The following is a 25,278-nucleotide window of genomic DNA, read 5'->3' as shown; positions in this document are numbered from 1 at the left end:
TGTTATTTTTTATTCCTATTCTATCCTTACCCTACATTAATTTTTTTTTTTTTACTTCACCTTTATATTATTTCTTTTTCTTTATACTTAATTTTTCAACTTACACTCCATTTTTAGTATTAAAGGGAAAAAACTTTAATTTCTTACTCGATTAAAAGAAAAAAATACTGAAAATGGAGTGTAAGTTTGAAAAATAAGTATAAAGAAAAAGAACTTAAAAAACAAATTAAGTAAATTTAAGTTTTAGTCACAAAAAAACTTTCACTTTTGAAAAAAGCCAAAATAATTTCAAAAAAGATATAAAAACCTCTCAATTTTCCAACCAAAGACATACAAATGTAAAAAATTTCTTAAGAAATTCAAAAATAAATAAGCGCATTTTTGTTCATTTTTGCTTCTTTAGGAAGGAAAACAAACAAAATTGATTAAAAACGTATTAAAAAGCAAAATTAAGGGTAAGGGGAGCGGAGAAATCATATCTTAAAACGTAACCTAAAAGAGCGAAGAGAAGAGAAGAGAAGAGAAGCGAAGCGAAGGGTTAGGGAAGCGAAGAGAAGAGAAGCGAAGGGAGAGAAACGAAAATGGCCAGGAATTCAGTGGTTTTGATACGCCAATTGCTTGGCAATCGCAACCACCCGTGTGCTGCAGGTTTCTTCATCATCTTCACGACAAACGCATCCAAAACCTAACTTCAGTACCAAATACCGCATCATCTTCAACGCCCATGGTCGATATCGATTCCGTTCCGACCCCACTCTTTCAATTTCTGCGACAGGGATTTTAGCCCAACGCAACCCTACTTTCAGATTCAGATTCAGTTTCAAATATTTTACTTTCAGGTCGCTCAAACCTATTCGTCATTGAGAGCCTCAGCATCTATTACGATGCACTTGATAAAGTTAAAGGTATGCCAGTTTCTCCATCAACCTCACCCTCCTATTAATTTTACAAATTTTCGAAATACGAAATTAAGTTTTGTTGTGCATTTTTAATTTTAGTTTTTCTAATTCCTTGGGATAGATAAACGTATGTCTGCTGTTTTCTTCTACACAGCACCCTTTTGCCGGGGTAGTAAGTTGTAACTTCTAATCAATGAATTTACTTTCATTTTTAAGTGTAAATTTGCTTTCATCAATCAAGTCCTTTGCAGTGAAGTGCTCCTTTTTGGTGTACTTCTTGTGCAGCCTATCAGTGGATAACTCCAATCTTTGATGAGTTGCGTGAGCAATTCCCACATATAACAATGTTTAAGGTTATCATGGAACAGGTGTGTAATTTTAATATGGTGAACTTGGATCAATTTTTTATTTCTCTTTCTAGGTCAGAACAATGCAAGGGTTTAGGGTTTAGGGTAATTAGTATTTCTCTTTTGAATTGGTTTCTTGTGCCGCATGCTATGCTGTTTCATATACCACAACAAAATTCAGATTGTTTGGGCTGAGGGATAAGTTTGGCTTAGAAAGGAACCTGTAATTGGATTTAATGATTAAAAAGTTGGTGCATAAGTTAAGGGAAAACAATTGAACAAGATGTGAAAATCATTAATCTAATATTTGTTTACCCGTATGAGATCATTGAAATGTTAGAACAATGCATGTAAAAAGATTTTGTTGACAGTTATATTTTGTTTTGTTTTTTCTTGTGTGTGGTGGTGTGGTTGGTTTTGTGAACTAATTCATTGTCTTTGAAATAAAGAATATTTCTCCTTTTTTTGATTAGATATAGAGAGGAAGTTACTTTTATCAAATTGATAGTATGAATACATCACTATAGACAAGGAGTCCCCACAGACAACAATACAAAATATAGTCCCACAAATCCTGACAAATCTAAAGTGTTAACAATTTTAGACCTTTTACATTCCAAATATAGTTTAGGCTGTACTACACTTCACATTGCATCTAGACTGGATGCATAGAATATGGCTAGGAAATATTGTTGGTGAATAGATTTTGACAGTCCATGATACTGAGAAGAAATTAAATTTTCTTCTTGGAGTTTCCCTGAACAGTTGAAATGACATAAAAATGTCTAGTGAAACTAGGCATAGAGGGTTTTATCCTATGCTTGTATGCTTATCTGAGCTTTTTGTTCTGGGTGAAACTGGCATAGAGGGTTTCATTAGCTATGCATTAATTGCTTCCTCATGTCATGCATTAAGTTGTTTTCCAATCTTGATATTATATTTTGTTGTGCCTTTATTTTAGTATAGCTGATGTTGTTTATTGTCTATAGAATGGCCCTGGACCCACAGTGGATGTGTTTGGAGTTCATCGCAATATGGTAAATGATTCGATCCTTCTCTTAAATTTTTTTTTTTTAATCAGAAGGTTACTTATATCAAACAGATAAGATCAATACATCACTATAGTTTATACTATTCTACACTTCACCTTTCATCTTAAAGTGGTTGGGATTCCAGGGAAGATGTTGCTTATACTTTCGTAATAACAATAGAAATATTGTTGGTGAATATATTTGACAGTCCATGATACTGAGAAGTAATCAAAATTGTATTTTTCTAGTTCTGGGGCATAGTGGGTGTTTTCTCATGTTTATCTGCTTATCTGATCATTTTGTTCTGGGTAAAAGATGACTTAATCGTGCACCTGATTAAATTTATGTATTTTTCATTAGCTATGCTTTAATGCTTGCTCATGTAGTAATTTTTTCCATACTCTAATTATGATGCACCATGCAGCTGCACATAGAAGAATCATGATATTATTTGTTGTGCCTCTAAATTAGTAGGCACATAGAAGAATCGTGATATTATTTGCAAATTAGTAGACCTGACGTTTATTCTGTCTATAGAACACTGGATCCACATTGGACAAGTTGGGAATTCACGAGACGGTAAATGATTCGATCCTTTTTTTAAATATTTTTTTTTGTGTTACATTGGAGGAAAGAAACCCCACTGGGGTTCGATCCTGGGTGCCATGGGTTGAAGGGGGAATCCACCACCACTGTGGTGGGAACCCATTGGCGTTCGATCCTTCTATCTTTTTTAATGTAAATGTCTACATAGTTCAGTGATGTAATTTCTCATGTGTTGGACCTTTGTTTTCAGACTAATTCTAAATTTGACTTGTATTTCTTACCATATCTAAATAAATAATTCATAGAAGTATAGACAGGCTATGCTTATCCTGGAAAATGGGCTAAACAGTTTGTTCAAGCTGAGTGAATATATTTTAGCGTTGATTTCATTTTAAAATGGAAGATTACTCTGCTGATGTCTGCATTTTGCTGCAGCCAACGTTCCATTGCTATCTAAAGGGGGAAAGGGTACATGAGGTTGCTGGTATTTCCGCCAGACACTTGAAAAAGAGACTTGAAAATGTCTACAAGTAATTATTCTATCTGTTACTCTGATTGAGTTATTGTATTGTGAATGGAGTCATATTTTGGTGCCCATTAAGGTTTTTGACTGTAGACGTCAAGTTTTCTCCAAATGTGATCTTTATATATGCTATTATTTCTATCTTTCTGATATATGGATGAATGATATAACAAGTTACTAACCGACCTTATTGTTCAATTTTCTCATCTTGTGTACTCGCTGCTTAACGTACGTAAAGTCCATCTGGGATAAAGAAAAAGAGAAGACAAGGTAAGGAAGATGACAAGGATGGAGGAATTGTTGAAGTACTTCCCTGTAGGATTCCTGAAACATCAATTCAGAAAGTGATCTTGGAACTTGAACAATTAGTTTTTGATGAAGATCATCTGAAAGTTGATCTGAATGATCTGGATGATCTGGAACTTGATCAGAAGAGACATGATCAGGACAAGATGTGGTGGTTTGCAAAAGGGTTGGTTTCATGTGAAAAGAAGATGAAGATCTTTTGTAAATTGAAAGATCCTAAAGCCAAGCTCAAATGGATTAAGAGGGAAATGGCTAAGGAATGAGCTGGAGGCACCTATATTATGCTTTACGTTTTTCTACTTGTGTCTATGGTTTAGACTTGTGTGGTGCTGGATTTGGAATTTGGCTAATTACCTTATGCTTGACTATGAGTTATGTAATAGTAGTATGTTGATTGCTATCTTGTACTATCATGTAATTGTAGTAAAGCTTATTTAGATTTTTCAAGTATGCATATGGGCGGATCAATGGCATTGTCTTTTTTGCACAAATTATGACACAAGTTTTCAACCATTAGATTAGAATGGACTGAATGGTTGAGATTAGGTTTCAATAATTACTTAAATTAAATTAATCTCTAACATTAAGTAAATTTCATTTTTATTTATTAGTTATAATAATTCTAAAAATCACTCAATTATCTTTCCTCCTTTTGTTTTCTAATCATTTTCTCTCCGCTTAATTAATATCCTGCAAAATCTCACCATTACCTTCCACTTGCCATTGCCATCTACACCAACCGAGCATTCTTCCATGACATAGAAAATTTGTCTCAAGCTACCAATATTAAAGAGAAAATAGGATATTAAATAGAGTGCTGCTAAACAAACTTTAAAATTAACTGAGTACACCCTATGATCTAAGTATACCCTAATATTTTAATACAAATGTAAAATTAACAAGTACACCCTATTTAACTACCAAAAATACCCCTTGTATAACCCTAATACACTCTATCACACAATACCCTAATACCAATCCTAAACTAGATTTATCTTTTTACATGTTTTAGTAACTCTTTATTCTTAATATTTCATCCTTTGTCAGTTGTTCTTTTTTTTTTTTTTTCCTTTTCTGGGCTGCATCACTAGTTCTCTTGTCCTTTTTTTTTTTTTTTTTTTTTTCATTATGCGAAGCTTTCCCATGTGAATCATTATATTAACTCCTATTTCTTTTTACCTCATATTTTGAACCCAATAAATAAATATGCAAATCTGGCCAGTTTGGTGGCAGGTGATTTGAAATTGGGACGACATGGACATTTTGACTCAACTTAAAATAGCAAACATGTAAGCCAAGAACATATGTATCAGAACAGACAAGGATTTGCAATTGCTTGGAATCAAACGCAATAAAATTGATATGATCTGATTATGTCTCCATAAATTAGGTCTTAATCAAAATTAGGTCAAGAGTCTTATAAAAAGGACGTCAGATTCACAGTTTGAGGACCGACAATCTTTTCAACACCAATACAGAACCCTAAATGTAGGTTTTCCAAAGGACTCAAGTGCTCGCTATGTTAAGTGAGGTCAATAGCCCTATTGAGATGCCTTTCCTTGCGCCTTCTCTAGTACTTGCTGCGTTGTTTGTCTGGGCACCAAGTAATACAAAATCTTCTATTTTTTTGTTTTTTGTTTTGTTCAAATATGATGAGCTAGTAGTGTGTACTTATTAAAATTATATTTGTTTCACAATTTCATATATCTTTTTTGGTAATTTTATATTAGGGTAAATTAGTAATTCAATAAACACTTTGGTAGTAGGATGTACTCAATTAATTTTAGGGTTCTTTTAGCAATAATCTACTAAATATTAATATTTAACCAGAAAGGGAAAAGCCCAGATGTGTTGCAATATTTCTTCTCTACGGTTTGGTTGGTCTAACTCTATGTTGCTCTCCTTGTCTATGCTTTTTTTTTCTAGGGTTGGCATCTTAGACCCAAAAACCACAAATACCGACTGAGGTTTTACTGCATCTAAACCGACCTGTTACGAAAACCGACCGCAACATATGGTTTATAGAACCGACTACAATATATGCAATTGCGGTTGTAGTTGCGTTTCCTTATATCCAAATAATGTGATATACCACAAACAGCAATATAATTTAATTAATTATTAAAATAAATACTAATAATTATTTTATATTCACTAACAAAGGCTTCTTTTTTTTTTTTCTTTTTTTTTTCTTTGAAGGCCTCTCCAAATAAAAAGGTCGATAAATATCTACAAACTCACATACATGCCGATGCGGGGGGTCGAGCCTAGGACCGCTCATGGGAAGAGGCAAAGCCCTAACCACTGCACTGTGGTGCCCATCCTCACTCTTCTTATTCTTTCTTTTTTCTTTTTTTTTCTTGAATGGGTGTTGAAATTTACATATATAGGGGGCATTCACAAATTGCTATGAATGGGCTTGATGGCATTTTTGGAATGCTTTCCTTGTTTATTTGTTATGACTTTTTGGAGAAATTCTGACTTTGACATCTACATGTAAATTTGGTATCTAGAAAGTATGTTCATAATTTTAAGTGAATGAAACATGCATCTGATGCTTAGGAAATGAAGTTTAGCCACAACCTATACAACAAAGACATGCTAAATGGGGGGTTCATTTTGTTTATACTAGTTGAGCTAAATCTTTTTCATTTAAAACCAAGTATCTTAGCCTTGTCTCTTTGAACACAAATAGGAAAGGGAAAAAAGGCATAGATCTTTACCATTGATGACCTTTTCTTGATTTCTCAAGAACGAACACATTTGTTGGAAAAGCCTTTTCTTTCTTTTGATTTTGACTCCTTCACCTTAAGGCTCCAAGATTGGAGTCATCTACCTCACCACACTAAATGCTCCTAGATATGAAGATAAGGCAATCAAGAAGTATGGATGCTAATCTACTTGTTGATTGACCAATTTTTAGTTTATGGAAGATGATATACAAAGATGATCACTCATCAACCAAAGTAGGCAACCAAAAACTCTAGCTAGGTTTTCTCCAACACTTAGCTTATATAGGACAACACAAAAGGCAAGGGGAGAGCTTCCCCTTAGTTGCCAAATTTTGGATGGGCATTTGGGGCTCCAATTCGGTCCATCGGTCATGTCATCTTATGCCACTTATCCCCTGTACCCAGTAGCAAATAAAACTTTTTAAATTGAAGTTTGTTAACCCACGTGTGGCAATTTGAAAAACCTTATTTGTATTACTCTTCAAATATGATAAATAAATAAATAAAAAGAATTATATTAAATTTTAAAATCAGCTGTACATCAAACCCAGCCAGCAAAATAAATGTTTCTAACAGTTTTCTTGTGCAACTATTGAGCATCTTACATCTTTTCTAAGTACACTTATGCTGCCCACTTTTAAGTGACGCTGCAGACTAATGCTTATCTCTCTTTGACCCCTTATTAGCAGCCACAATGACGACCTAATAAACTTTATTGAACAAGAACAAAGACTCTTCTAGATACCAAAATAGGCCAAACCCAAATGATCTTTTGGCATATATTTGTGGAGAAATTATTGTAAGATGATTGTGTTATAAACACTATTGTTATTAAATGTTACAGATACATATGTTAAAATATGAGTAGATGACGAGTTTAGTACAGTATTAAGAAGACGTATATGTATTATAACATAATAGATCAATAACAATACGTGATTATGTTAAAAGTAAGTATCTCCCTCTTATGTGAGAGTTTTCTATCTCCTTGTGAGAGTTTTATTTTGTTGTTCTTATTTGTTCATAACTGTTTGCTTTTTCAGATTTTGGCCCATATGTCCTTCCTTATTCCATATGCATCTCCTCTCCAACTTCACTTCAGTCATCACACCTCTCTCACCTCCTTCTCTTTCTCCTCTCCTCCCCTCCCCTCACCCACACATCAGTTCCTTCCTCTCCCCCACCCATGAGATCTAAACCTCCTATTTCCCTATGATTTTCTTGATTGTCTAATGACTTGTTGCAGATGCTTATCCCCTACAACCCATCCTCGTATGATTTTCTTAATCGCTTGAGTAAGATGACTATTGGTGGCTTGCTCCCCCAAACCCTTGCTCTACAGAATGCAAATCCCATTTGTTGGTTCTTTTGGACCTTCTTCTTTTGATGGCAGTAGTGGCGACTTATTGTTTGTAGGATATGTTTCTAGGGTTTATGTATTTGTTGGGTTGTTTGTTGTTTTGGGCTTGTATTTTGTACTTGGAGTTGGGCTTTTACTTTACTTTATTTTATCTTTTTGTTGAGCCCTTGTTTTTCTTTTTCTAACTTTATATTGGACTTTTTGTAATCTCTGTTTGGTAATGACATGTTCATTCCTTCGACCGAAAAAAATACGTGACTATGTTACAATTCGGAAATATTTTCCTTATTTTTACATATCAGAAAATTTTATGTTAATGTTAGGAGGGAGATACTACTCCTGTAACCTCTGGCTATTATTAGTTAGCAATAGTAAAAATTTAGAAGAAAAAGGCAACTATCATGATGTTAGTTACAATTTGTTATCAATAATAGAAAAGCCATGGACTATACAGTGAAGGGAACCAAATCCTCCAAGAGAACCCCACCAAATTAATGAGTTTGTTTATGGTAGCTTGATCATTCTTGTACTAGTCTATCAATGGCCATATATATAATGGGATAAACTTGGCATGCCAAAAGGGATTTCTCATAATTGAAAGTATGATTTTCCATAAAGTTAAGTTGAATAGGTGTAAGCGGTTGTTAGGATTAGACAAAACGTTTTCTAGTGAAGATGCTTTTAAGAGAACATTAATACAAGCGATATTGAAATGAGATAATAATCGCACTTAGGACGTCTTAGTCAAAAAAAAAAAAAAATTATAACAAAATAGTTAATGGGCAAAGCGCTTCATATAGAAGAACTCTCACACATTGCCCTAATGCCATAAGTGAGCTTGTTTTTTTTACCTCTAGTTTAGAACTTGTTAAAGCTCTTGGAAAGCAGAAAGTTGTATAGGGAAAAAGAATAAGAACAAAAAAATCGGTTGTAGAATGCTTCATCTGGGGAATTTCCAAATCAAAATCATTTTGGAACATAATGTAGAAAACGAAAGAAAATGAAAGGTATCAATTTGGGAATTTATGTTAACTTTGAGAAATGCTGAAGTGTGGTTCGAAAATGAAAAAAGAAGAAAGACATTACAAATTCTGGGATTTTAGACTGAAATCATGATTTATATACTGTACTTTGAACACCTACAAATACAGATATTTTTTTGTTCTGTTTTAAAGTGGCCCCCGTCCCATCTCACTTCAATTGGGTTTGGAATATTCTAGTTGGATAAAGAACAAGGACATAGATAATTATGGTTGTCCACATGTGTGATTATTGGTACTTTTTAATTTCACCGCCCAAGTACATCTGCAATTTTGGTCCGGTGTGGGAGAACCAAAACCAAAAGTTTCTGCAAAAGTAGTAACTGGGATTTTACCTTTTTTACTTTGGTAAATAGGATGAAATAAATAAATAACTGAGAGGGAGGGCACAGAGAGAGGCATTAAATTTAAAGGGTACCCTTTATTTTATAGGACAGGGACAAAAGTAGGGGTCCCAATCCCACTAATGTATAGGGAACAAAAGGGACAGTTTACACGCCCACACAACTAGCACACTGATTCAATATTCAGATCTGAACCACCTGACCTCACAACATCATGTGTGTAGAGTCTGGAAAGTGACTTCGAATTTCTTTTTCGTTTTTATTATTATCGTTTGGTTCTGCTCAGCCACAAAATGAGAAAAGGGGTAAAAATTGGTTCACGAGCCACAAAATAAGACGACTAGAGTTTTTACCAAAATTTGACGCCTGGCTACCCTCACCACCATAAAATTCGACATTTACAACTCTCACTATCGTCTCAAAAGTATCGAACTTATAATATCTAATGCAGAGTTAAATCTTCTTAATTACTTGAATTATACTTAATTTGTGATAAAAAGTTGATGCGTATAAGACTCACATTTCATCTACGATGAAAAATTGTTCACATACGTGTAGACAACTAACTTTAATAAAATTGAAGAAAATATTCAAGGGGAGTGTGATATGAGACATTTCTTTATTATTGTGGTGAGTGTGAATTTGACCCTAAAAAATGTAGTCAAAATTGTGTCAAAAGGTGAAGCAACAAATCAGAAAGAAAAAATGTTATTTTGAAACAAGATATAGCAAAGAAAGCTATCTGCATATCCAAGAGAAAGCCAGACACATATTGGCCCTACCAGGATCCTCATGTTTTTCATTTGAATTATCGAACCTAGGACGTTTCCTTGATCCTGCATTTAAGGGTTACTATCATATTACCTACCATGATAAAAAGAAATATCAAAACTTCACATTAAAACCCTTTACATACAAAGCAATCAAATCGTTACATAGTTTTTCAGATAAAAGCTGTTATTGACACTCCAAAATAATCATCATATAATAAAAGAGTCGAACTATAAACTCATAAATAAAATAATTATTTTGAAATGTCAATAACAACTCACCGTAACACAAATTCCGGAAAGGTTTGGACTTAGGTTATGTCCAAACTAATGGTCAAGCATCAAATTTAATTTGATAGTGAAACTATAGACACTAGCTCCTCAAATGCATCAGTTTGCCGCATAACCACCACAAAAGTCAGCAAAAAATTAAAGGCAGAGTTTCATACACATAGCCATTCATTTTTGCCTTTCTTTTTGCTGAGACAAATTAGAAACATAATCTAGAAAATATGTTGAATAAATAATGCAGAAAGAGGCCGGCAAAGAATTCGATTCCATTAATCTTTGAAACCTTCAACACTTTTTTTTTAAAATGCCCACAAGATCCACATAAAACCCCCAAACTCAAAACAACTCTTACAAAATATACAGAGAGATTTGCATGTCCACACGACCAATTCTCCATCACCCAGAAAATAAAAACAAACCCATTTCCACATCCCCAATATTTACATGATTAACCAGAAATTACAAATAGTTTTAAATAATTTTTAAAATAAAATAAAATCCCTGACCTTTGGCAAGACCAAACCAAAGAACACACACAGACACACATGCACCACCCTGCAGCCAATCAATCGAAGATATGGAAGAAAGGGAAATTCAATTCCCAGGTGAAATTGAACCAAACAAAACAAATCTCTTTTTTTTGTTTTGTTTTGGTTGTTTAAAACTTGGGGGTATTTTGATCATTTCTGGTGGTTGATATATAATTAAATATTAAAATTATATACCAGGGAGAACCTTAGAGGGCTCTCTCTGGGATGGGCTTCTCCAAAACCCAGTGCTGTAAAACCTGTCCCACATCTCCTTCTCGAGCTTCAGCACATCCTCATCAACCGACTCGTCGTCCGCGACCTTATGCGACATGTCGTTGATCTCCAACCCGCAATCGAAACCCACTTGGTGGAATTGGAGCTCCGACCCGTCGAAGCCGCACGTGCAGTTGCAATGCCTGGGCTGCAACAACCCCTGCTTGACGTGCCTCTTGCGCCGCTTCTTCTTCAAGACGCGCCGGCAGATCCCCGCCGGCACCTTGTAGATCACCAGGACGAGGAGGTTGACGAGCCCGCACGGGCAGCAGCAGCAGACGGCGGCGCACTCGGCGGCGGTGCCGCCGGCGACTTCCGCCAATCGAACAGTGCTGTGGGAGACTTGGGTCCGGAGCAGCGGCTGCCGGCGGTTGCAGGAGACCTGCCGGAGAAAGAGTTGCCGCGATGAGGTTATGGATTGTGACATGGTTGAAAAGTTTGAAGAAAAAATGGGAGGTGGGTTGTCTTAGGCTCGATGGAAAGTCGGGAAGACGGAGAAAATGGTTCTGATCTGGGTCTTAGAGATTGGGCGATTTTCTGGGATTTCAGAGCCTTTTTATTACTGGGAATCTCAAGAACTTTGCAGAAAATCAGAATCTCTAAGATGAGATGAAAAAAGGGAAAAAGGAATGATCTTTGGTGTCTGGTTTTGCCAACAAAATGAAAATAAAAAAGAAATTAAAAGGGTCTCGGATCCTGAACAAGGAAGAAGATTAATCTGAAAGGGAATTCAAATTCCTTGCTCCAGGATCACCTGGGACCCTTGTACCATACAGAAGGTCAGAGGGTGGAAAATAATATTAAAGAAACTGGAGTCTCCATCAAAGAAAAATGATGAAGACGAAGGAAGGAGGAGGAGAAGGAAGGAGGGTGGTGTGTGTGTTTGGGAAAATGGGTTGGCCTTGGGAGGAGAGTGACAGGGCAAAGGGCAGCTTATCAATGGAGTTGGTAGAGGTTGGATGTAGGAGGCCGAAAATGAATGGAGGGAGGGAGTTGGGGGAAACGAGTATTGCGGTGGTGGAAGTTTTGGTGTTTTGGTTGGAGGGCCTCTTGCTTTATTTGATTTTGTGGGAAATGGGGTCTTTGCTTTTTTTGACCTCCTAAAAAATTGCAAAAAAAAAAAAAAAATATATATATATATATATATATATAGAGAGAGAGAGAGAGAGAGAGAGAGAGAGAGAGAGAGATGAGATTGGAGTGGGGTATTTAATTTAATTTAATTAGTGAAATGATTAAGAAGAGAGTGAGGCAGCTCGGGAGAGAGAGAAGGATGAGTCAAATAGCAATCAAATACAGAGATAAATTATAATATAGTTTTTGTCTTTATTTGCAAAGAAACAATTTTGTTAGAGTAAGATGATAAATTTTTATCATTTCTCTTATCTTAATTTAATATAATGTTGTATTTTTGACAATATTTTTATTATATGATATGATAAGCAATCGATTGAAACGTACTTGGGTTGCGATTGTCCATGATTTTAATATTTTTAGAGAAATAAAGTGATTTTTGTATGAAATTCGAAGGATGGCAACAACTTTTTTATAGTTGTCAAGTGGTAGAGAACTTAGTTTTAATAGTCAAATGATTTTTTAAGAAGTGTAGTTTTCATACATACGTAAGTAGGGAGTCCAATCTTTTGAAGCCGACATCGTTTTACGTAATGAGTAAGGCTACTCGTACTACATTTATATATCACATTTTCATACCATTTTATACGATAGATGAAGTGGACAGTCATATCAATTAAAAAGTGTCACTTTTATGTCCATATCATTTGCCACATAAGGCAATATGAAAATATAATACACAAATGTAATAAGAATAGTATTACTCGTAACGAGTAATATTATTTTATATTCTCGTGACAAACATCCAACTATCAGAAAATGTAATACGTTATGTTTGTGCGTCGTGAATTGAAATGATGATTCACATAATTTGGTAATTCTCAAATTTTCATTTGATTCCGTAACGAGAGGGTATGATTTTGATTGATCTTCTAAAAACCAATCCTCCAACAACGAGAGGGTCCTCCAAAACGCACCATGATGTGCCGTCACAACTCATTCATTCGAACACGTGGCATTTATTTATTTATTTAATTTTATTTAATAATGAAATAAACAAAGCATGCTCCACCCCGCGTACTTCGAGACTTTTTGTTGTCGTTGTATTAGATTAAATAAATAAAATATAAATTAGTCGGAGTAAGAGAGAGAAATTGAGGGGCTGTTTTCTGACGTGGAAATTCAACCGTTTATGATGGGAAATAGGACCCTCACGTTTTGGTCTATCTGTACTGATGTGACCTGCTTTGGCTTTCACTGTAGCCCAATTTTCCTTTTCTTTTAACTTTTTACAGCTTTGACCCAAAGTTTGGTCACACAACAACCCAAATCCCATTCACCATCCACTATATAATTAGGAAATTTAGGAGTGGAAATTAGGGCATGTTGGTGTCCAATCAACCTTATTAAGAATTTAGGATCATCTGAATTAAGTCGGTTGATTAAGGCAATAAGTTTGTCTCTTTGTATATAAGTTTGAATCTCTCCTCTCGTAGATTATATTAATTTAGAATAGCTTAAGTAGTTAAAAGTATTTACCTTGCACTTGAGATCCAAGTTTCGAATTTGATTCCCCCAGTTCTCAATATTACTTATATCAAAAGAATAATTTAAATTATCACTCATATACAATATAAAAAAGAAATTAAGGCTAGCCTCTAACATTTTTTACTCTAGCTACTAGAAAATTTATTTGTTATTTTGAAAAAAGAATGTCATATCACTAATGTGTCCTTTAGAGATCACTTGTTAAGAAGATGATCTATAATTGGAGTTTTAATCATCAATAATATATTTTTTATTTTAGAGTTTGACCTATTGCGTACAAACACATTGAGCTCACCGCATAAAAATGAGTCGTATTTATACGTGGTATTTGTAATATAGACACGTGTCTATATACATGACCAAAAATTAGGCAAAATATATAAAATTTTAGAAGCTATCAATATACAAATAAAAATCCGTCTCCAAAACGAAGGCCAAGAAGTTTTGATTTGAATATCAGAACTGAAGCTTGCAGGGAAATATGTCTCTTGGTTGACATGAACCAAATTTGTACTCAATTTGCAATTAATCATTCAATTGCGTCACATCGCAACATCTAGAGTTGAATTATCATCCTTCCACTTGATTAAATATTTATTTAATTGTGAAATACAATTCGGGAAATATCTAATCACATTTGTATACTACATTCTCTTACTATATTATATGACAGATAAAGTGAACATCTATATAAATTAATGTGGTTGTCCACTTCATATATCACACAAAATAATATGATAATATGAATATATATATATATATATATATACAGTACTGATCTCTTGGACTACAGGGGTCCAAGAGATCGGGACTGTATATATATATGCGCACAAATCAACAGCACCTTGATCACTTTTTCAATTAGAAATATTAAATTCCAAGGATCAAACAATTTCTTGCAACATGTCTGAATAAAAAAATTAATGGCCACGTGTCCATTTAAATAAAACAACATGTAGCCACGTCGACATTGTGTCACTCTCTGTAACGTGCTTACTAATTATATATTTTTAGTGCAGATGGTGAGTCATATGAGTTCCATGAACAAACTTTTCTTTAAACAGGAAGATTGATTGAGTTGATGAGGCATGATATTAGATCATTCTAGAGTTTTGACTTATAATCAACTAATAAATAAGCCCTTGTTTTTTTTTTTGGTTGAAAAATTCAAGAAACTTATAAATAAATAAAACTACGAAAATAACCCAAATAACCAAGTCTCATTAGGCTGACATCGACCCACCAAAAATGGGTGATTCATATCCGTCGTTATGCTAATGGAGTGGCTCGTCGTGTTGCACACTTCATTTTACACATTGAAACTTCTTTATCCTGGTATGACGAATCTCTAGATTCTATTTTCTAATTTACTTTTTTTTGGATTGTAATAGTTAAAGTATTTTGGCCGTTGGCTTTGAAAAGGATAAAGAGTTCTTTATTATCCGCTAGGGTTCCCTTTAATCGCTACTAGGCTACCTCGTTAGTTTGATGACCACTTCCTTATATATAAAAATGATCGCCTAATCCTCTTCGTTTATTTTATTTTAGTCACTTCGTACCATGTTCTTTATTTTTTCAATAAATTTATATTGCTTTTTTCTTTTAAAAAGAAAACGGGTGATTTGGATCCATCTTAGTTGATTGTATCCACAATAGAATTAGTTATCTTTGTTAAAGAATATAAGTCCAACATCAGAAACTTGACTAAATAAAATACAACATATAATGAATGGTTCCACTACTAATATCATAAAGGCCATTTATGTAAAATCCCACACATACTAAATATGTGGTTAAGTTGGGGACAATATCGATATTGCTAGTAATGAGCCAAGGGTCTGTCCCTCTGAAATTTAACTTTGAGCCAGGTTTAGCTAAGACGCACTTGGTTCATGGTGGAAGCGACTCAAGTAAAAACTCCTAGAGCGTCGGATAAACATGGAGCAGGCTAGTGGAGCAAAGGCTTAAGAAAATCCTAGGTGTAGGTGGAGCAAGGACTCCTAGCAATGCTCTAGAAAATCCTTGTCGGAAGAAGTGGAGTTGCGAATTGGTTGCACGAGGCCTTTTGTGATAAAACCCCACAAATACTAGGTGGTTAAGTTGAGGACAACAACGGTATTGCTAGTAATAGGCCCTTGAACCGTCTCTCTAAAATTTGACATGGTATCAGAGCGGGTTTATTGACTGAGCCTGAATTATTGGGCCTTTATCCTTACCCCTTACCCAATATGTGGTGTTTACATGTTCGGTTTGAATGTTTACCTTTACCCAATATGTGGTGTTCACGTGTTGAGCTTGAATGTTTGACTTCGATGTGTACTTGGCTCCAAGTGTGGCCCACTATGTGATGGTCCCATATAAGGGGACATGTTGAAGAATATAGGTCCCACATCAAAAACTCGACTAAATAAAATACAATATATAATGAATGGTTTCACTATTAATATCATCAAGGCAATTTGTATAAAATCTCACGCGTGCTAAACAGATGGTTGAGTTGGGTACAATACTAATGTTGCTAGTAGTGGGCTATGGGTCCATCCCTTTGCAAGGCGGTGCAGCTACCCCTCCCTTCGTCGGAAAAGTCTTTATACGCTCTACATATTGCCCATTTGCTAAGGATAGGTGGTGCACTCCAAGTGTTCGACAAATTGCCTCAAGCGCAGCGCACATCGCCCTTTTTTTTTTCTTCCTAAAACATTATGGCCAAAATGACACTGTTTTGAACCATGCTTTGAAAAAAGAAGAAAAAAAGAAGAAGAAGAAACGTAGACTTTCGTTTCGTGGGCTTTAACAAGGACTTTCATGGGTATATTCTAGGGCTGCTTAATAAATGATAAAAGGCTTTAGAACAATGGCTTTAAATTCTAGAGCTTTTAACAAGCTTTATTTTTCTTTTCTTTTTTAAAAAGGATTTAATAAAAAAGAAAAAAGAGGGAAACTCTTGCATTGATTGCACAACTCCTTATTTAAATTGGACTTGGAAAATTATTTATCTCTATAAAGGCAGTGTTTTTTTTTTTCCATATTACAAGAATTAAAATAATCCGAAGTATTCTGCGTTTTTTTTTTCTCAAAGCCTTTGTAGGTTATCTGTAATGCTATTTTTTTCTATGAATTATGAATGATATTGATAATGTTTAAATTATAAGGATATTTGGTTGTCAAATTTTCTTTTAAATAAAGTTTTTAGCCTTTTCAAAATTGTACCTCCGCTAAAAAATTCCTAGATCGCGAGTGTCCATATACTACTTAATAACCATATATGTTGTGTTAAAATCTTCGTTAATGAATACTGGCTAATTGGAGTTAGTGTCAATCACCACCTAATGATGCTTAAGTTAGCTAACGAAACTAACTAACTCATATCATTTTTCCCAATTTGTTGGACAACGTCACGGCCATGTTGATTATGGGAAGGTCTAAAAAAAATATCACTTATAAATTCTATTCGGAACATATCACCATAAGCTCCCACTATCACCACCACAACCTCCGTTTGTGTCACTCTACTACTTTTCTGATAATCCAAAAATGAGTGGAATTGGCTACACTTCTATTTTGATTGGATGTGGATTATGCTATTTGGACAGGGAAGTGTGCCCAATTTTTTACAACCTAAAGTTCATTTCTCATTTCTTCTAGATTATAGTTTAACATTAATTTAGAGTATTACTTGTATTAAAAGAAATACGTGATTGTTAATTTAAGGCATTCACTACATATACAAAATTTATATAATTTTACTAATTGTTCAATTTTTTTATTGTTGGTAAAATTAGGGGCAAAGCCGAAAAACACAATTACACATAAAACGGCAGAAATGCTATAATGAGGGGGTTGTGGAAGGGGTTCAATCTTGCCGAGAGTAAAAATATTGGACTTAAACTTTTTTAATGATTGGATGGTTGGATTGAACCCCTTCTTCAATCCCCTCACTCAAATCCCCCTCATTGTAACATCTTCCCGAAAACGAAACTATGCCAAAAAAGGCTAGACTTATCCTCATCTAAATGTTTGAGTTGAAAGTTGTATGCAGTCATAAAAGTAGTGTTGGGTAATATCCACAAGGCCCATAAACATGTGATCAAAGATCATGGATCCAAACCCAAATGAGGATAGTGTTACTCTGTATGGACTTTTGAAGAAAGGCCGGAGCCTGTTAAGAGCCGCAAAAAATGCACTTATTGGGAAACCCATGTTAAACTTCAAGAGGGATTGAAAATTCCCATGTAACACTGGGAAATGGAGACTAGAAAATATCAGTATTAGAAGTCAAGGTTTATTCAATTTTTTTTTTCAATAATACACTTTAATTAAAATTTACAATACCTGCAGAAGAAGACTAGTCATAATTGCGAACATAGGTTTAGACAATTGGCTAAGGCAGTGTGCCTCCCTCCTTACACGGATTCGATTCGCTTTACCATACATTAAAATAGTTTAGAATATCGCTTTGATCAAAAAATAAAAAATTACAAATAGTCATAGCATATTCATCCCCTCTATACTGCATCGATTCATTGAACAATGATCTACCTAAATAAGTAAATTTCAAGAGAGAGAACAAAGATTCATATTCTCTAGACGTTTATCCCCCCATATAGGTAAGGTGAATCCACGTGATCCTTTGATGTATTTTCCCATTCCAAATATGTATTTTCTCTGAGCTCCCCCTTCATCGTTTGTAAAACCTATTAACCAAAATTAGAAAATATAAATACAAAGCTGCAAAACCACTGCACAAAGAATTTACAATAACCTGCAGACAGAGCACTGTTTTATTTATGTCCATTTTTTTTTATATACAAGATACAGAAACATTGCACACAGTAAAAATACAACCAAAGTACATGACAATCTTTGATGGAATTATCCTTGATATTTCCAAGGTTTTGGTCACAAGAAACTACTTCTTTCTATGCCCAAATTTCCTAAAAAGACTTTTCAAATCCATGGAGCTAAGTCTATGGGCGGCTAAACCTCCGAGGAAGTCTTCACTACAGTTTGGAGTACACACTTTCATCTCATAATCTTTTCGTCACATAAATAACACGTGACGAGTCGCTATAAAATGAATAATATACATGCATGCCGAACCATAGCTTTTTTTCTTAAACCTCTCATTATTTCTTTTAGGAAGGGGGAAAAGTTAAAATTAAAAAAAAAAATATGAAACAAACTCCTAAATATACACAAATTAAAGACATGCAAACACGACATGAACACGAAAAAAAACAAAATTAAGCTTCAATATACATGTGGCCCCTTGAGGGACTTAAATTCAATGATCCCTTTGTAAAGAGCTTGCCTATTGAGTGGCATGGTGTCCATTTTATAATTTCCATTTCCCTCTTTGGCCTGCTTTGTTGTTGGTGCAAAGCGCCTCTTGCGGTACTCTTTGTTGTTTGATGATGGCTCCGCAACATCCGCTGCAAATCTAACACACTTCTTGCCTTGGATTTTCTCAGATCCTAATCCCCCGAAAAATCGAAACAAAAAAAGAGTCAAATTTTAGAAATTTCGAGAGAAGACGGGTCAAAGTTCAGGGACTATTGCTAAAATATTCCCGCGACAAATGAAACAAAAAGACTTACCAGAAGCCATTTTTTTGTGGTGATCAAGCAAACCACCCATTTCACATTCAATGTTCTTCATGAAATCTGAGAGAAGGCGCTTGTGGACTTGATGGGCAAGAAGAACCACGCTTCCAGATACCGCAACAACAGCCATGAACCCAACTCCAATAGAGTTATCCATCTCTCTCTCTCTCTCTCTCTCTCTCTCTCCCTCTCTCTCTCTTGGAATAAAAAAAGTTTCAATTTGGATCAACACACTGTCAAGAACATTTTGTACCAATAAGAACATGGAAAAAAACCCAAGAAACGCATCATAACAAATGATTAAAAAAAGAAATTGGCGTTGATTGAAGTTGGTGTAAGATGAATATATAGTGTGAAAAGGATAAATGGGCGTTAAAGATCGACGAAGTTTCCAAGAACGCATGACATTGACCATATTAAGGCATGTGACTAAAAAAATATCTGGACCCAGTTAAATTAAGACGGCTAAACTAAATTAATTCATTTGCTCTTTGTTAATTGGGTTAATTTCTGCCTGTATTATCCTCTGCCTCTAATTTTAATTGCAAACAAGTAACAAACCTGCTGTCTTTATCTATATTCTTGGTGTTTAACCGCAAATCTGCCCCATTTTAACTTAACGAGTTCTGTTTCCTTTTTTTAAATTTGGTGACGAGGAAAATCTTACAATTCACTTCTTTATTAGGTACAAAATCTTAAAATAAATCCATGATAAAAATAAGCAGCCAATGATTGTTTTTAATGTATACTAGCCCTTTGACACATGCTCACGCATGTGCCAATTGGTTTTCTTTTTCTTTTTTATTTTATTTTTAGAATTAATAAAAGATAACAGGGTAGTTATGTTCCATAAAAGTAGGACCTATTATCTTATTTTGTTTTTAATTTTAATTTTTTAAATATTAAAAAAATATGAATTTACCATATTATCCTCATTTAATTAATAATTTCAATTCTTAATGTTTGAATTAACAAAGGGCATTTTCTGGTATTTTGAATGTTTCACCATTCTCTGCCTTTTGCTTTATATATATAGAAGATAGATAAAATAGGATGATGTCTTGTTTTTTTTCTCCTTGAAAAAAAATTAGAAATAGAAAACTTATTTTCTCACCAGAGCAAACAAAAATCCAAAAGGAAACCAATTAAATTCGTTTTATAGACGAGGAAAAAAGGGGGGGGAAGGACGGGCAATGAAAATGACTTCTACCAAGGCTTTCATTGGATATGGAGGGAAAGTATGAATTATGCAAAATGGTTGTACTATAATGGTAGGTTCTTGGTTATCAACTATCCAATTAGAACCAAAAAAAAAAATCTAATTAGATTGTGTTTGAATTATATTATGTTTGAAGAAAACACGTATCTAAGATCTTTTCTACAATTGACGGTGGTGAAATTAGAAACTTAATCTTGAACTATAATAATAAATAAAATTCCGAGTTTCTGCATTTACGTTCATTTAGTTGTCACATCAGTTAGTCTAATTAAGTGTAAATATTAACATTAAGCTATCACGGCCAATGGTTTTTATTTTATTATTTTGGATTTGAACACACCAGTAGTGAAGCTTGTTTCCAAATAATACAAGGAACTGTGAGGTGGTTCTGGATGATAATAGTCAAGACCAGTGATATAAACAATGGATATGATCAAGAATAAGTTAACATACAATTTTAAAATTCAACCAACCAGCTTTTATTCAACTTTGAAAATTTCAATTCAGGAATCTGATCTTTATTTTCTTTTTTCTGAGTCCAATCCTCCAAGCAACACCAACGTCATGGCTCATCATGACTCCTGAATGCTATTCCTAGCCCAACAAAGAAAAGCTTCATGACCCACCCACCACCATCGTAAACATTCCAGATAGCCACCACATCATAAAAACATTGTTGAAAATTTATTCCCATGACTGTAAAATCAAGCCATTAGCTAAACAATGAACTTCAATCAAACAGTGTTGGCACCAAAATACATCAAACTAAATCGACAAATACACACTTCAACTTCATCCTCACTTATAAAAACTTGCAATATCAATACCACACACATCAACAACGTAACCCACAAACAATACAAACCCAATTGAAGTATATATATATATATAATATAAAAAAAACCAAACCAAAATACCTATTTTGTGGCTAGCTAACCCAATTTTTTTGGTCTTGTTTTTGGTCAGCATTTGACCTGGTGGAGGCTTAGCTTCCCATCAGTCCTCAGGTGGTGTAGTAGAATACTGGGTGGAGCATAAGGTGGATGAGCTTGATGCAGGCGCACGAGAACGACAGAAACAGCACACCATACACAATTCTAAATCCCATTTCTGTGTTCTAAACCTATTGCTCTCTCTCTCTCTCTCTCTCTCTCTTATCTCTCTCTCATTTGAGATCCACAAAAATGGGCAAATTTATAGAGGCAGGGAGGGAGAGAGAGAGGGAGAGTTAGATTTGAAGCTGGGAAAGTGGATAGGGTTTTAAATAAATGATTTGAACGTTTGAGTATGGTTTTTTTTATCTCATACGTGTCATGATGGGCAACTTTGACTTGCCACCTGGGAAATTGGATGGAGGAGTGTTACGTGTGGTGCTTTGGTTTAGTGCACCTGTATGTTTGCACATGTAAGCTTAAAACGTGACCAAGCAAAGCAACAATGCAATGCAATTCAAAATATGATATGATATGCAGTTATTTTGGATCATTTTAGGGTTTTATTGTCATTTTTGTTCCATAAATGGATTGGGTAATGTGTGGTTTGGGATACTGGGGACTTTGGAAATTGCAATGTTTATCTGTGGTTACTCATCACCATGTGTTGTTTGTGTTATGTAAATCATATGATACGTGTTGAGTTTAGGATTTTAACGTTTTATATTAATGATTATTTTCAACTTTTCACCGGTTATGATTTAGGTGAATTCAAGTTAGCATCTCAAATGGTATTAACTTACATACAAAAAATGTCTTTGGGTCAGGAGCTCCGATCCATTCAGGATATATTTATAGGGGATATATAAACTCGATATGTTTATATATCAATAATGGATATAGAAGGAAATAGAATGATTTTCCTTTTTGACTTTCTTTGTGTTTATTTGCAATCATGAATGAAAAAATAAGTAAGCCCCACCTCAAAATTCATAATCACATCCCCTCGAAACTAGGGGGTGTATTCAATTAAAATTTTAAAAGAGTTAAATGGAGTTATAAAGTTTGTAGAGTTCAACGTAGTTCAATTGATTTCTATCAACTCCACATAGAGTTTGATTGAATTCCTAGATTGATTTTGATGCTGTTTGTTAGAGTTTTATCGTGGATTTTAAAAGAGTTTATTAGAGTTCTAAAATATATTTTTTCGTTTTTTTAGGGTGTTTATCGTTTTTCTAGATTTTCAAAAGAGAAAAGTACATTTACAAAAACATTTGAGCTATTGAACTTCCAAATCAATACATCCAATGAAATTTTTTTTTTTAAAAAGGCATCTAATTTGTTCAAATGTGTAACCAAATAAGGACTTATGTCTGCATGTTTATGAAAAATGTGCAAAATTAAAAACATAAAAGTAATTTCATGACAAAAAAATGATAAGTAAACTATAATTCTAAATGCATAAAAAACGAATAAGTATCTGCTTCATTGCTCATCTTTGACTCCCTTCATTCATAGCATCTCTCCACATATATGAAGATGTCCCAACCCTCCATTGGTTAGCATTCTCGCGTTGTTGTTCTTGGGTTTGAAAAACTTGGTCATAATTATTTCCCTCATTTTCTGGTGATGATGACGATGTTGAATGCTCCTTCAATAGGAATATCGAGCTAACGAACGTTCAATATGACCATCATGTATGAGAGCCATTAAAGCATTGAGCACTTGAGCTATTGCTTCTGTTGCCATCAACAATAATCTTAATGGTTTCAGAATCATGTTTCTCTAATTCTTCATCGTCCATTTCCTCTTCTTCTTTTTCTTCCTCAATTTCTTCCTTCCATAATACTTCATCTACTTCTTCCATTTCCATTAATAATGTTACTAGATAATACATGCAATCTCTCTTCATTTTTTTTTATGAGCATAAAATATTTAAGTATTGAGTGCAAGATAAGTAATTAGGAGTGTAAAAGTGATAAAATATTAAGTTCGGAGTAGTTGCAATAAGCTATAGATCTTTCACCAATTTATTGTCATTTTGACTAATCTTATATTGACCATGGAGTTGTAATTAGATTTAGTTCCAAGGAAAAAAAGAAGCTGAAGTGACTTTCATTATGAAATTTAATGATTTGGCGCCAATGGCATAATAATTATAAAAATAAAATAAATTAAAAATCTGACCAAAGCGAAAGGCATGGGCCCGGGGATGTTCTAGTGGACCTGAACTGGATTGATGTGTAATGGGGGATCTTTATTTGAATTTAGACCCAAAAAGTTCACAAGTATAGCAGCCAACCCAATTTTATTTGTCATTGGACTTCCCATTTTACCCTTATCTTCAACTTTCAATTTAAAGGTTTAGCAGAACTGAGGAAAAGAAAAAAAATAAAGAGAGAGTGAAGGAAAGAGGTGTCTGCCGGCGCCGATAATAGAGGTAGCTGGTGGGTGCTTGATGTGAGGAGATGTAATTGATTTGTTGAAGATAAGGTCTTGTTTGGTTCACGGAATGAATTTGAAGGGAAATTATTTCCATGTCATTTTCTAAATGATGGGAAATGGAAGATTCTTTTCCCACGTTTGGTAATGCTGAGAAAGTACCGAGAGATATCACTTTATTTCCTTTCCCATATTGTTTTGAGTAGGAATGAAAAACAAAGTTTGCATAAATTTTCAATTATACTCATATTAAATCAAATAAAAAAAGAATGCATTTAATAATTTATTGTAATTCTAAATTGTTATTGAGGACAAAATAGTCATGAAAAATATTTATTTAATATTGGCTCATTTTCCCAAACTTCTCCATGATGAGGGAAAACAACTCCTAAGTTGGGAGGATGGCTTCACTTTCCTCCTACTTTCCCATGAACTGGGCAACAATTTCCCATGCTTGGACTTACCAAACATGGGAAAGCAATTGATTTCCCATTACCAAGTCTCATTTCCCATGAACCAAATAGAACCTAAGGGTATAATGGAAACTTCGTTAGTTGACAAAAAAAATTGGTTGGGTTTACTTATGAATTTTTTGGGTTCAAAATAAAGGCACCCATGATTGTATTTATGGGTTGGGTTTTCTTATATGATCTCTAATTTATGTCTAATGAGTCTTTTGCCTTTTCCAGAAAGTCTTTAGGTGTAGTCTTTTGCCTTTCTCTTTTTTTTTTTTTCTTTTTTTGGGGGCTCAAATCATCTTTCTAAAAATAACTAATCCCAGTTCGTTTACTTTCCAACATCATTGGGAAATAATTTTGTAGCATAATGAAATTGGGTTTTTAAAGCCATTGATTGAACGTACTAAATATGCTTTAAAAAAACAATGTAACTATTTATAAATATATTTGTCTCATAATCCTAACTCAAGAAAGATCATATATTTTTGTGTGTTGATATTGTGATTATTTATGTATATAACGACAGATGCAAAGTTATTTTGAAATTTGAAATTTAAGTATGCATCTCTCAAATAATGAATCACAAGTTCACATCAACTTACATAATCTCTTGAAAGCATATGGCTGAGAGGTAGGAAGGAAGCTGAGTAGAAACAGCCCAAGGAAAAAACTCTAGCCGCACTCTAATCCTCTTTTTTCTTGCTGACAACCAACCACAAGGAACCTGGGGGGGGCGGCGGGGGGGGGGGGGGGGGGGGGGGGGGGCAATGCAAATGCAAAACAGAACTCCTCTGTTTTCCCCTGCTTTCCGCTGCTTCACCCAACTCACGCATGAAACTGGTACACAATCTCCAAGCCCTCAGTTTAGATTCATGAAGGTCAAAACCCTTCACACTCCCAACAAACCCATCACCATTCACCCGCCTATCCTCCACCACGGCAGCTGCAGAAGGCGAAAGCCACCTTTTTCGGCCGTTTGTTCTTAATGAAACAATCCCTCATCTGCTCCT

At 34.5% G+C, this 25,278-nt stretch overlaps 3 protein-coding genes and 1 long non-coding RNA gene across 7 annotated transcripts; 1 reads left to right on the top strand and 3 right to left on the bottom strand.

Moving 5' to 3' along the window:
• Window positions 469-4,120, top strand: LOC18769712. 4 transcript variants are annotated; one of them, XM_020569089.1, is made up of 8 exons: window positions 469-648; window positions 840-905; window positions 1,021-1,068; window positions 1,185-1,267; window positions 2,236-2,283; window positions 2,815-2,856; window positions 3,259-3,353; window positions 3,585-4,120. In XM_020569089.1, exons 1-8 carry the CDS (start codon window positions 582-584, stop codon window positions 3,913-3,915), a joined length of 780 nt encoding a protein of 259 aa, XP_020424678.1. In that variant the 5' UTR covers window positions 469-581; the 3' UTR covers window positions 3,916-4,120. The 4 variants fall into 4 exon arrangements, with proteins under 4 accessions (XP_020424678.1, XP_020424677.1, XP_020424680.1 ...); XM_020569088.1 differs by having other exon boundaries at window positions 1,021-1,071; XM_020569091.1 differs by having other exon boundaries at window positions 469-727; window positions 1,021-1,071.
• Window positions 10,403-12,162, bottom strand: LOC18770203. Its single transcript, XM_007202605.2, has one exon. The coding sequence runs from the start codon at window positions 11,417-11,419 to the stop codon at window positions 10,907-10,909; it is 513 nt and encodes a 170-aa protein (XP_007202667.1). The 5' UTR covers window positions 11,420-12,162; the 3' UTR covers window positions 10,403-10,906.
• Window positions 17,879-19,531, bottom strand: LOC18769069. The gene is made up of 3 exons (XM_020568635.1): window positions 19,212-19,531; window positions 18,926-19,088; window positions 17,879-18,308 (listed from the first exon to the last, which is right to left on the bottom strand). The coding sequence occupies exons 1-3, from the start codon at window positions 19,480-19,482 to the stop codon at window positions 18,293-18,295; spliced, it is 450 nt and encodes a 149-aa protein (XP_020424224.1). The 5' UTR covers window positions 19,483-19,531; the 3' UTR covers window positions 17,879-18,292.
• LOC109950266 lies at window positions 20,849-21,890 on the bottom strand. Its single transcript, XR_002272584.1, has 2 exons — window positions 21,354-21,890; window positions 20,849-21,132 (listed from the first exon to the last, which is right to left on the bottom strand). It is a non-coding gene; the product is annotated as an uncharacterized LOC109950266 (long non-coding RNA).

This window comes from Prunus persica, chromosome G7 (genome assembly GCF_000346465.2).
Source record: "Prunus persica cultivar Lovell chromosome G7, Prunus_persica_NCBIv2, whole genome shotgun sequence".
In the NCBI taxonomy this organism is placed as follows: Eukaryota; Viridiplantae; Streptophyta; class Magnoliopsida; order Rosales; family Rosaceae; genus Prunus; species Prunus persica.
The sequence above is the reverse complement of the archived record's forward strand: the minus strand, read 5'-3'. Positions and strand labels throughout refer to the sequence as shown.